Source organism: Zophobas morio, unplaced genomic scaffold, assembly GCF_036711695.1.
Source record: "Zophobas morio isolate AGI-343-1 ecotype UQ-CSIRO unplaced genomic scaffold, CSIRO_AGI_Zmor_V1 ptg000026l, whole genome shotgun sequence".
Taxonomy (NCBI): domain Eukaryota; kingdom Metazoa; phylum Arthropoda; class Insecta; order Coleoptera; family Tenebrionidae; genus Zophobas; species Zophobas morio.
Window position 1 is genome coordinate 8,240,409 of NW_026972131.1, and position 13,806 is coordinate 8,254,214.

The 13,806-nt window shown below is 33.8% G+C and overlaps 1 protein-coding gene across 1 annotated transcript; it reads right to left on the minus strand.

Moving 5' to 3' along the window:
• Positions 1-12,075: 12,075 nt before the first annotated feature.
• On the minus strand, positions 12,076-13,806 carry LOC135136241 (uncharacterized). Its single transcript, XM_064065439.1, has 2 exons — positions 12,826-13,806; positions 12,076-12,767 (listed from the first exon to the last, which is right to left on the minus strand). The coding sequence occupies exons 1-2, from the start codon at positions 13,609-13,611 to the stop codon at positions 12,318-12,320; spliced, it is 1,236 nt and encodes a 411-aa protein (XP_063921509.1). The 5' UTR covers positions 13,612-13,806; the 3' UTR covers positions 12,076-12,317.

Below are 13,806 nucleotides of genomic sequence, written 5' to 3' on the forward strand. Positions count from 1 at the left end.
AATGTAATATTTTAAGTATCGATTAAAAAATATATAGGATTTTAAACTGTTTCCCCTCTACAAAAACGAATGAAATTACATTTTTATCTTTGCTATCTTTACTTATGTATTACTAAGAGCATACCTAATTTTATGTGTCATATTTTTATATATTTCAATAAAGTTTTTTTGTGCATTAATGAATAAACAAATATGTACTAGTTATGTGCGTTTTTAATGCAAAAAATATTTACAACGGAATTATGCTCATTTTTTCGGACATTTTGTATAAAGAAGGTAATTCGAATAGCTTACGAAATTTGAAGTATGTAACCATACTATTCTATACATTTCCAGTGATAATTATGGTGCAAAATTTTGAAACAAGAATAAATTTTTGAAAGAAACAAATAAACTTTGATATCGATTTACCGTGTTTAGGATAACCTAAAAGTATGTGCAAAAATTCACAGCAATAGTTTTATATTAGATAAGTCGTAAAATTTTGTCATATAGTTTTGATTTCTCTCCAAAAACCTACATGAGTTCACTGCTGCACTAATGCTGGACTTCTTCTTTTACTTTTTCGTCCATTGAGTTCGTATTTCCTCCGACAATATTTTCCATAACCTTCAAGTGTTCTTTAATTTCTTCTGTTTCATTCTTGATTGTTTCTATGTCCATTTGGAATTTTTCAGTTAGGCTGGTGATTGTCATTTTTTTCCTTGTCTATTTTTGTTTATCATTTCCATTTTTTCGTTCATTCTTTCGCCTTTTGCGTTAATTTTTTTGTTCATCTGTTCCATTCTGACGCCCATTTTCTCGTTGATTTTTTCCATTTTTTCGTCCATTTCTTTGTCTCTTATGTCCATTTTTTCCATTTTTGCGTTCATTTTCTCGTCTCTTGCGTCCATCTTCTCATCCATCGTCTTGTTTCTTGCGTCGATTCTTACGTTCATTTGTGCAAGCATAGCCATCATCCCATTTCCGACACCAGTGCTACGTTGAACTGGTATGAAAAATCGGTGTGAGTAAAACCCAACAATTTATTTCTTGGTAACTCAAATTTACAAGACTATTTACACAGCGATTATGTACAAAATAATTCCGGCGCAACTTGTCTGAATTTTTGCGACACTCGCTTACCTTACCTTACCTAAAATCTGTCTGTAATTAAGATCTACAACGAAATAATATATAACATTGTCACAATAAACGATCCCATATAAATGTATGCCTACCCGTGTTATCCAACTACTCGTAAACTTCATTTTTCAAAACTCACTGGACTCGACTCGTTGACTGAATAATCGTTCCCGACGGTGGCCTCTATTTAAATGCATACATTTCTCTGGATGGATCGCGAACGCCAATTCTAGGTTTTTCTGGACCCCGCAATCGAGACTTCCGATAACCGGATGCAGAGTTGTCTTTACGCGAACGCGCCCAGCCGCTGTCACCGACGATGAGTCACCCATCATCGCCGCACCTACTAGAAAACTCATAGGCGTCGCACCGGGGCGGCGTATGGGTTCATTTCGTAGCACTGTGTAATGGTATGTGTATATTCACAATCACAATAAATGAAAAATTCTTAGTACATAATTGTTATTATACAAGATTGTACAATGAACATGTAAAAGGATGTTCAAACTGAATTCGGAATTTCCACGAAAACTATCATAGCTGTCACTGCTGAGTAATCGGAAAACCAGTTTTCGAGTTATGGAAGTACTCGCAATTTTGCTCGTAAAATTTACTTCGATTTAAAGAAATTTTCGGGTTATAGAATTTCGAGTTAAAAAGATCAAAATACGTGTAAATTTGATTCAAATGCATGGGGAACACAGTCAAGTAAGAGTTATAGAGAAATTCGACTAATGGAATTTCAAGTTATAGAAGTTCGACTGTGTATCCGTTCATCTGTGAACGTAAGTAGTTATTTCAAATATCTGTCACCCTGTTTCATAAACGTAAAACTGGTTGCATAATATTCGTAGCGCATTTGGTATTAAAAATTTTAATTCTGTTGTAATGGAATGAGTAAGGTTGAATTCGTTAGTCAGCAAATGCTTGTCCATTGCAAGGAACTAGGTCATCAATAGTGTATAAAAGTGTAAGTGCAAGCTAAAACAAGGAAGTGTTAAGTCTGGGTTTGTAGTGGTAATATGGGTAAATAAATGGATAATAAACATGTAGTGGTGTTATTAACCAACCACCGCCGTGACTATTAGAGAGGACATCACACTGTGTAGCAAACATTTTATTCCAGTTTGATATGATTTTATTACACAAAGTCGTGAAATTGTAAAACCGAACACTAAAAGTAAAAAAAAAGTTTCAATGATTCGTGTAATTTTTCGAATCTTTAATAAAAGAGAGGAAGCCTTTGTTTAACGAAAATTAATCGTAACGATGACTTGTTTTATTGTTCACCGATCAGGTTAAGATTTTAATCGTGAACTGGTATTAACACAATTTAACAGACACTTACTAGGAGATTTCATGAAATTCACTTAGTCATGATAACACCCTCTGTCTAATTATTTATGAATAAGTTTCTGGACGCTAAGTCGTAAGTGTTAGCTTCTTAATTCTTCACACAAGATTGCTAATAGTTCATTAACGGCAGTTAATTTAACAAAATTCATAATTTCGTGAACTAGCGGGGGGTTAAAATAATTTCTTCCCTTAGGCAGTTAACATCGTTATTATCATTGTTATCATCATTACATCACAGATGCATTTCCTCGCAACGCTAAAGATTGATTAGTCCTGCTGAGGATTTTATTAGAGGGTTGGTAGAGACAAGATGGCTGCTTGGTAGAAGGCGGTGAAAGCGTCACCTTTGGTGTGTTTGTTGTCAGTATAACAACGTGGTGAGTCAGATTCGTTAGTTTATTTGATTGGTAGTTAATAAAATAGAGGAAGCCTTTGTTTAACGACAATTAATCGTAATGACGATGACGCCACAATTTTCCCCAACACGCGCAGTTAATTGAAAATTAAATGAATTTTCGACGGGCGCTAACAATCAGGTTAGGATTTTTAATCGTAAACTGGTGCTAACACATTTTAACAGACATTAGATTTATTTAGATAAATCACTTAGGTACTAGGAGATTTCATAAAATTCATTTAGTCAGGATTCAGTCTTTTGTTTAACAAAGTTACGAATAACGTTTCTGGATGCCAATACTCAAGTGTTACATTATAGCACTTCTTAATTTTTCACACAAAATTACTAATAGTTCATTTACGGCAGTTAAATTAATAAAATTCATAATATCGTGGACTGCGGGACGAGGGAATTAAAGATTTCTCTCCTTATGCAGTTGTCATCGTTATTATCATCTTATCATCATCACTACACCGAGATATTTCTCTCGCAACGTGCACAGCTATATCACCGAGAAACTTTGATCGCAACGCCTGATGCATTTTGTGTTTATTTATCATGTGTTTTGTCTGGGGAAAATATTCCACGATATAAACCCTCAAAACAAATTGTTTTAAGTAAATAATCAATCACTTGGATCATAGCATAATGTAACATCATATAAATTCTTTCTTTGAATCGTTGATAAAGTGTGGCAAATATTAATGTCATGTAAATTTGTTACCTTTGCATTTTTGCACCTCATACAATTCTTCTCTATCTCACAATTTTAAATTGAACGTAAACTTTCATGCTGCGCAGTTTCTAACCTCGCGTATTATTTTATTAGCACAAGTTTATTTCACACCAAATCTTTTGTTTTCATAAATCTTTGCTATTTTTACTTCCCGAGCGTAAGCAAAGGAAGTATTGTAATCGAGTCCGTCGGCCGACTCTCTACTTTTACGTTTTCTCGATCTTTCATGACCCCTAGAAGACGAAGAAATAGGTCGCCCATTTCCGTCTGTCTGTCCGTCTGTCCGTCCGTCTGTCCGTCCGTCTGTCCGTCCGTCTGTCCGTCTGTCCGTCTGTCCGTCTGTCCGTCTGTCCGTCTGTCCGTCTGCCGTCCCGGATTTTTATTAGACAGATAATCTCCGAAAGTACTCGACCGATTGTTGTGAAATTTTGTACTTATATTAAGAATATCATGTAGATGGTAAAACGCTAACCAAAATTTGTCTAATCATCCCCACCACTAATGCGATGACGTCACTTCAAAATTGTACATAGTAAATGGGTTTTCTATTGTATAAAATAACATAGTCCTACACATGTAGTTTACAACTCTGAATCGACTTTTCACCCGAAACGTCCAGATTTTTGGAAAAAAAATCAAAATTATAAAACAACATTTTGAAATTTAATTTTTAATCTGCTAACCAGAATGCTTTGAAATGTTGCAGATGTTTTAATGCTATAAAGAGCATCATAAATCTTTAGTCAAAAAATATTTGCTTATCCCCTCCAAAAACTTGATGACGTCAGCTCAAAAGTTTGTGGAATAAATCATATCTAAAATGTACAAAATATGATGAGTCTGTACTTGTGATCTATCACTCCATTCATATTTTTTGGATTTGCATATACAGGGTGACTCAAAAAAATTAATGAATGCGTAAATATATTTAACTGATTTACTCAGAAACTGCAAAACCGAATGCTTTGAAATCTTGCAGATTTTTTAAGGTTATAAAGAGCATAATAAATGTTTAGTCAAAGTATATTTGCTTATCCCCTCCAAAAAATTGATGACGTCAGCTCGAAAGTTTGCCGAATAAATCCTATCTAAACTGTAAAAATATGATGAGTCTGTACTTGTAATTTACCACTCCATTCATATTTTTTGGATTTGCATATACAGGGTGACTCAAAAAAATTAATGAATGCGTAAATATATTTTATTGATTTAATCAGGAACTACAAAACCGAATGCTCTGAAATCTTGCAGATGTTTTAAGGTCATAAAGAGCATAATAAATGTTTAGTCAAAATATATTTGCTTATCCCCTCCAAAAACTTGATGACGTCAGCTCGAAAGTTTGCCGAATAAATCATATCTAAAATGTACAAAATATGATGAGTCTGTACTTGTCATTTATCACTCCATTCATATTTTTTGGATTTGCATATACAGAGTGACTCAAAAAAATTAATGAATGCGTAAATATATTTTATTGATTTAATCAGGAACTACAAAACGGCATGCTCTGACATCTTGCAGATGTTTTAAGGTTATAAAGAGCATAATAAATGTTTAGTCAAAATATATTTGCTTATCCCCTCCAAAAACTTGATGACGTTAGCTCGAAAATTTGCCGAATAAATCATATCTAAAATGTACAAAATATGATCAGTCTGTACTTGTGATCTATCATTCCATTCATATTTTTTGGATTTGCATATACAGGGTGATTCAAGAAAATAAATGAGAGCGTAAATTTATTTTACTGATTTACTCAGGAACTACAAAACCGAATGCTTCGAAATCTTGAAGATATTTTAAAATTATCATAAGCATGGTAAATTTTTGATCAAAATGTATTTGGTCGTCCCCCCTAAAAAATTTATGACGTCACCACAAAATTTTGCTGAATAAATCCTATCTAAAATGTACAAAATATGGTGAGTCTCTTCTTGTGATTTATCATTCCATTCAAATTTTTTCGATTTGCGTATGCAGGGTGACTCAAAAAAATTAATGAAGGCGTGAATTTATTTTATCGATTTAATCAGGAATTACAAAACCGAATGCTTTGAAATCTTGGGAATATTTTAAAGTTATTATAAGCATGGTAAACTTTTGTTCAAAATGTATTTGTTCATCCCTCCTAAAAAAATTGATGACGTCACCCTTAAATTTTGCTGAATAAATCCTATCTAAAATGCAAAAAATATGATGAGTTTGTACTTGTGATTTATCATTCCATTCATATTTTTTAGATTTTCTTAAGAGGTGGTTCAAAAAAATTAATGAAGTCAATTTATTTTATTGATTAAATTAAAGGCAACACTTATTATTAGTATTACACCCCAACCAACCCAATTTGGTAGACACAAAATTTGTTAAAGGAAAAACTCGGTTGAAACATAAGGGTAGCACGCTTATTTACATCGACTTTAACATTACAGACCCGCATTTGTTTTATGCGCTCACTTGGTTCCGCGAATGTGAAATAGACATGTTTATAATCAACCAATTGTGAATTTCACCGTCAAGAATCAAAATAAAACCCGATGTTTTATATAATAAGCGGAAGTCGAAGCAATAAAACCGATGGTCGTTTTGTTTACAGTTTCTCTGTTTGACTCTCACGTATGCAGTAACGCTTGTCATCTTAAATTAAGAATGTTTATACATAAACGATTTTCAGTTGCCTTTCATATTACTAGACAGCGGATTTCTGTCGGGCTACGTCACGATTATAGGTGGGGACGCGCTGGATCGCCGGGACTCAGTAGCGGGTGATAGATAATCACTGAATTTAATCGGTACTAATTCCATAAATATAATTAACGATTTATTAATCAAACGGCTAAGTAAAAGAGAACGGGAATTAACAGCAGAGTGCAACGAAACAGCGTTATTCTAATCTCAAATAAACGAAGTGCAGTCCGCAACCGCAATGAATTCGTATCCCGTACGAGCCGTACCGAGTTTGGCCTTGCCTAGCCCGACAGAAATCCGCTCTCTAGATGTTACACACCGGCGCCGTATACGTGAGTAAATTGTTTCGTTATTTTATTGATTATAAGAAATCAATATTCAAAACGACCCAATTCATTTTCCCGAAAATTTGGGAATACAATAATTTTATTCTTAGTATTACACTACATCTATCCCAACTGATATACGTGTCCTTGCAAAAATGTTGATGACGTTATCACAATTTTTTTTTAAATTCCCACTACAAAAATGTAATGAGAAAAAAAACACAATACGCATGCAGTCGTCAAGTTTCCGACAGCGAGGGAAGTACTGTCTAAACTCTTTAGACCAATTTTTTTATGTAAATATTTTGTTGATGAATGTTTCCAATGTTTAAATTATCTGATGTCCAATTTTAATCTCACATAAGAATTATTTGTTGCTTAAAATTTCACAAGATTGTGTGGCGAATGTAAATGTTGTTGATTGCTCTTTTTTGAAACTTTAACACTTGTTCAGTTGTCGTCAGAGTCACAGAAATTCTACATTTAAAATGGAATTGGGGTTAAATAACACCGAAACACGTAGCAGAAGCGGAGGGCGCGGTTCCTAGTCGAGCTAGCGAGATTTATCGCGCCATCTGCACAAAGGATGCTGGCTCTCTGCATAGAGTATGAGGAAGAATTGCTTTGGGGCAGGCTTGCGATAGATAGAATCACCGTCGCGTCCAAACTCCGCTTGTGCTACAACCCCCATATGGGCATTTTTTATTATGCTCTTGTTGACTGCCATAATTTTAAATTTCAGATTTTGCTTGGTTTTTATTAAATTTGTGATATTCAGATGTTTGATTTGTTGTGATTTTCCATGTTTTACTTCCCGAGCGTAAGCAAAGGAAGTATTGTAATCGGGTCCGTCGGCCGACTCTCTACTTTTACGTTTTCTCGATCTTTCATGACCCCTAGAAGACGAAGAAATAGGTCTCCCATTTCCGTCTGTCTGTCCGTCTGTCCGTCTGTCCGTCCGTCTGTCCGTCTGTCTGTCCGTCTGTTGTCCCGGATTTTTATTAGACAGATAATCTCCGAAAGTACTCGACCGATTGCTGTGAAATTTTGTACTTATATTAAGAATATCATGTAGATGGTAAAACGCTAACCAAAATTTGTCTAATCATCCCCACCACTAATGCGATGACGTCACTTTAAAATTGTACATAGTAAATGGGTTTTCAATTGTATAAAATAACATAGTCCTACACATGTAGTTTACAACTCTGAATCGACTTTTCACCCGAAACGTCCAGATTTTTGGAAAAAAAATCAAAATTATAAAACAACATTTTGAAATTTAATTTTTAATCTGCTAACCAGAATGCTTTGAAATGTTGCAGATGTTTTAAGGCTATAAAGGGCATCATAAATCTTTAGTCAAAAAATATTTGCTTATCCCCTCCAAAAACTTGATGACGTCAGCTCAAAAGTTTGTGGAATAAATCATATCTAAAATGTACAAAATATGATGAGTCTGTACTTGTGATCTATCACTCCATTCATATTTTTTGGATTTGCATATACAGAGTGACTCAAAAAAATGAATGAATGCGTAAATATATTTTATTGATTTAATCAGGAACTACAAAACCGAATGCTTTGAAATCTTGCAGATGTTTTAAGGTCATAAAGAGCATAATAAATGTTTAGTCAAAATATATTTGCTTATCCCCTCCAAAAACTTGATGACGTCAGCTCGAAAGTTTGCCGAATAAATCATGTCTAAAATGTACAAAATATGATGAGTCTGTACTTGTCATTTATCACTCCATTCATATTTTTTGGATTTGCATATACAGAGTGACTCAAAAAAATTAATGAATGTGTAAATATATTTTATTGATTTAATCAGGAACTACAAAACGGAATGCTCTGACATCTTGCAGATGTTTTAAGGTTATAAAAAGCATAATAAATGTTTAGTTAAAATATATTTGCTTATCCCCTCCAAAAACTTGATGACGTCAGCTCGAAAATTTGCCGAATAAATCATATCTAAAATGTACAAAATATGATCAGTCTGTACTTGTGATCTATCACTCCATTCATATTTTTTGGATTTGCATATACAGGGTGATTCAAGAAAATAAATGAGAGCGTAAATTTATTTTACTGATTTACTCAGGAACTACAAAACCGAATGCTTCGAAATCTTGAAGATATTTTAAAATTATCATAAGCATGGTAAATTTTTGATCAAAATGTATTTGGTCGTCCCCCCTAAAAAATTTATGACGTCACCACAAAATTTTGCTGAAAATCCTATCTAAAATGTACAAAATATGGTGAGTCTCTTCTTGTGATTTATCATTCCATTCAAATTTTTTCGATTTGCGTATGCAGGGTGACTCAAAAAAATTAATGAAGGCGTGAATTTATTTTATCGATTTAATCAGGAATTACAAAACCGAATGCTTTGAAATCTTGGGAATATTTTAAAGTTATTATAAGCATGGTAAACTTTTGTTCAAAATGTATTTGTTCATCCCTCCTAAAAAAATTGATGACGTCACCCTTAAATTTTGCTGAATAAATCCTATCTAAAATGCAAAAAATATGATGAGTTTGTACTTGTGATTTATCATTCCATTCATATTTTTTAGATTTTCTTAAGAGGTGGTTCAAAAAAATTAATGAAGTCAATTTATTTTATTGATTAAATTAAAGGCAACACTTATTATTAGTATTACACCCCAACCAACCCAATTTGGTAGACACAAAATTTGTTAAAGGAAAAACTCGGTTGAAACATAAGGGTAGCACGCTTATTTACATCGACTTTAACATTACAGACCTGCATTTGTTTTATGCGCTCACTTGGTTCCGCGAATGTGGAATAGACATGTTTATAATCAACCAATTGTGAATTTCACCGTCAAGAATCAAAATAAAACCCGATGTTTTATATAATAAGCGAAAGTCGAAGCAATAAAACCGATGGTCGTTTTGTTTACAGTTTCTCTGTTTGACTCTCACGTATGCTGTTACGCCTGTCATCTTAAATTAAGAATGTTTATACATACACGATTTTCAGTTGCCTCTGATACGTATACGTGAGTAAATTGTTTCGTTATTTTATTGATTATTACAAATCAATATTCAAAACGACCCGATTCATTTTCCCGAAAATTTGAGAATATAATAATTTTATTCTTAGTATTACACTACATCTATCCCAACTGATATACGTGTCCTTGCAAAAATGTTGATGACGTCATCGCAATTTTTTTTTAAATTCCCACTACAAAAATGTAATGAGAAAAAAAACACAATAGGCATGCAGTCGTCAAGTTTCTGACAGTGAGGGAAGTACTGTCTAAACTCTTTAGACCATTTTTTTTTTTAAGTAACCATGCACAGAACGTAACTCTTTTTAGCAAATCCTCCTGTTTTAAGTGTTGTACGCTTTGCACATGAAACGGGTGTAGCCCCCAGTCATTTTATAAGGTCCTCCAAACTACAAATGGTACTTGGAAGAAATCCTTCATTTTCTCGGAGACGGTGAACAACGCCATTGTTGATCAACGATTGTTATTTTTTACCAACAAATGGCCGTTAATCAGTGGCGTACACCAAATTTTAATCATTTTTCTAGCGAATTTTTTGTCAAAAACGAAAGAACTTGGTGATTTTGAGTTTATGACATGTGCTTCTCATGCCTAATTTCCCGTTTCTTTTTTGACATACCTTTCAAAAACAGTCTCTATTGTGAGACATCCCATGTAGTCAACGTAATATCTAATACTATCTGACTCAGTGGCGGAACTGAAAGAGAGGGACCAGGGTGGTCCATGGCCCAACCAAAAACTTTAAGGCCCACCCTGCTGTGCACCCCAAGTTTTCTAGGAGCACAGGTGTAAATTTTTAACTTGTTTTGTAATAAAATCTCGAAAACATTTTTTTTTGTTACTCCCCGCAAATGAAGCCGATCCCGTAGATGATATTTTCACACTCTGGAAACTCAATAGCCACCATAAAATTATCGAACTGACATATTGTTGTTGTGCAGGTCTTAGATCTGTTCCTGTCCCCCAGTCCATCCTCGAATGTCAACCGCTTTAAACTCCGCAAAGACAGATTCTGTACTATCGCTAGACAGCACTTTGTGACTAATAGGGTATTTAACTTTTGAACTCACTGTCCGCGGAAGTACTCCAATGCGAAAATGTTTCAGTACTTGTTAAATATATGGTTAATAAATAAGTTTTCACCACATTTTTGAAACGCGGGCATAATAGGTTTCGACCTCTGCCCGAACACATTTCCTTAATAATAATTATTATTACCGACGGCGACACGCAGCTTATTATATACACTAGTCTAAACAAATGTCGGCTTATTTTTATTATTTTTAAGAAAAAATACGATTGCATACGTGCACGTACATTGTTTTGAATTTAAAAAAACCAGTTTCTTTCGAGATTCAGAACCGCGAATATCTTAGAAATGAAATGTAGCATAACTGAAGGGGACGAAGAAGATGATTTGGAATCTTTTGAGGCGACCATACAGAAAAATAATTGGTTTTGTAAGGAATTTTGAGATTAGAAAATCTTTTTTCGTTGTTGGAGTGCTAGTTATCGGTTCTTGAGGGTGCAGATAAAATATCCGTTGATGTGGATGCCAGGGTATGTATTTGTTCGTGCAGGTAGGTATCCGTTGATACTTATACTTAAGAATAACTGTAAGTAGATATTAAGCCGGAGATCTTGTGTGTCTTTTGCTTCATTGGTACCCCTGTACTCTTTGATACTGGGTCTGGAATATAGCTGGAGTCTGCGCCTTTTGCTCTTCACACTCACACTATTGTAAAGCTCAGCTAAAGATATTGTGCGGTTATGGCTTAATTACTGCTCAACTTGAGGTAATTTTTACGATTTCGTCACAATGAGGGAAGTAATCCATTCGATTGGCCAGGAACCTTCTCCTATTGTAAGAATAATAAACAAAAATCATTTCAATATGGCACGTGGCCTGTCTAACTGTCTGTGTAACGTACAGTTGCTTGTATTTTTTAATTTTATGAGGGATGAGGAATATAAAGTGCTTATGAAGTCACAGTCATAAACGCACAATATCTTTGGCCAAACTCTATATATCTCAGTACGTACTAATTGTCATTGTCGAGAACGAGAGCGAACATCTTGGTTAATAAATAATGACTACTACCAAATTATCAGAACTAACCAGTCCATAACTGCAATCAACTCCAATGTGTAAAACTTCGTGAAAAAAATAGTCCCCTCCTATCCCCTACACTATTAAAATTTTTCATAATTTCTCTCATCTTTACAATGCGAAAAAATGACAATGGCGAAAGATAATGGCAAACAATTATTATGTAAGAAGGTACGTTAGCGGTGTAATATAAAATAATCTTGAAATTGAATTTAACAAGCCAACTCAGCTCCAAGTTCAGTTCCTAGATTAATAAATAGGTTTAATAACAAAGAATGTTTAAATATTTTTTAATAAAATACGTTTATTTTTCTTTACTACAATAACCAACGCTTAATATGTTCCTTCAAAATAATTTAAAAATAATACGAAACTATTTAGATAAAATACTGAGCACATTAATGTAACCTTTGATATTATGTCTACATGTCGTACATAACATATTTGCACGAAATTTATTCTATGAAACTTAATAAAGATTTTGCACGTCATGATTTCTCTAATGATAAAGTTTGTACTTTGTACTTTATAAATAATCCTGTTCGTTCATAAATACTATTACATCAGCAAGTCTTTTATTAATCGCTTCCATATTTTTTGATTCTGTCCCGGATATAGATTCAATTAAATTTTTTCCCGATTTTGCTAATTCACTCAGGTCAGGAGCTTCTTCGACTTCACTTAAAATAACTTTCATCACAAGAAGTGTCATAAATAAACCGTGTTTAGAATAGAATTTCCACTGATCTTCTAATCCTTCATACGTGGGTATATCATTTGGGTTCACTCCTGCTTCTTCAAGAGTTTTAGAAAGATTTTGGTGATAAATTGTCAAAAAATCTTTGAGTTTGTAGAGAACGTTTTTCGCACTACAGGCATAAAAAAAGTATGACAAATCCAGAACTGGAGAACCAGTTTGAGAGATTTGCCAATCTAGGAGACACATTTCACTTGGCCTTGAGGAATCTTCAAGATTCTGAAAGAGATTCTTTTTAATGCACATAGTGTTATCTCATATGTAAATAGCAAATTACATTATACTTAAACATCATGTTGTTACACCAGCAGTCACCGTGTAAAATAGTGGAATATTCAGCTTTCTGGAGATCTTCCATAAAAAATCCCTTACATTCTTGAGCAAATTTTGTTAATCCCTGCGTAGCTTTTTCGTCGTTTGCCACCGCTCTGAATCCATTAGTAAAAACGAATTTCATGTTTTCTTGAAATTGCTTCATATCATCTTCAGATTTTTCATCTTTTCGAAAAATATTTTTTAAATTCTTGCACAATTCTTCATATTTTTCGGGTTTCAAATATTTTAACGCCAATCCTGTTCCGTGGAATTTGGCGTATGTTTTAAATACGAGAGCGACATGTTTTTCATCCATTGCCAGTTTGCGATTCCACAGTTTAAAATTCATTTCTTTGAGGTTTTCTAAAACAATACACTCTTCTTTATCTACTGACAAGCTTCCGTAAAATTTCGCTGTTTCACAAAATCTGTTCGTAATTCCAACTTCGTGAGACAATAAATCGAATGCAGGAAACACGACATTGTACAAATAAATTTCCCTGTCGTAAGCTTTCTTAATTGGGCTGTTTTCTCTTAACGTTTCTTCTGTCAAAGCTGATTTCATGATCAGGTGTAAATGTTTGCAGATTTTACGTTTATCTTGAATATAGACCGTATAAATTATACCTAAATAACCATCTCCTTTCATTGATCCTGATGTAATATTCACTGTGTAATCATCGAAACCTTGGCTTTTGGCTATGGCTTTAACTAGGTCATTTTTTTCTTCGGATAATGTTACACTCATTTTGATTTTTTGTTCGCACTGTCACTAAACCATTCAACGAGACTATCTTCGTGGAAATGAATAATAATCGGACTGACAATAAATTATTATTATCCCCACTTACGACCTTCTACTGCAATTAACAACACAAACTGCTCCGAATACAATACTAATTATTTCTCGAACGAGATCACACAGGTTGTAATTTAAAACATA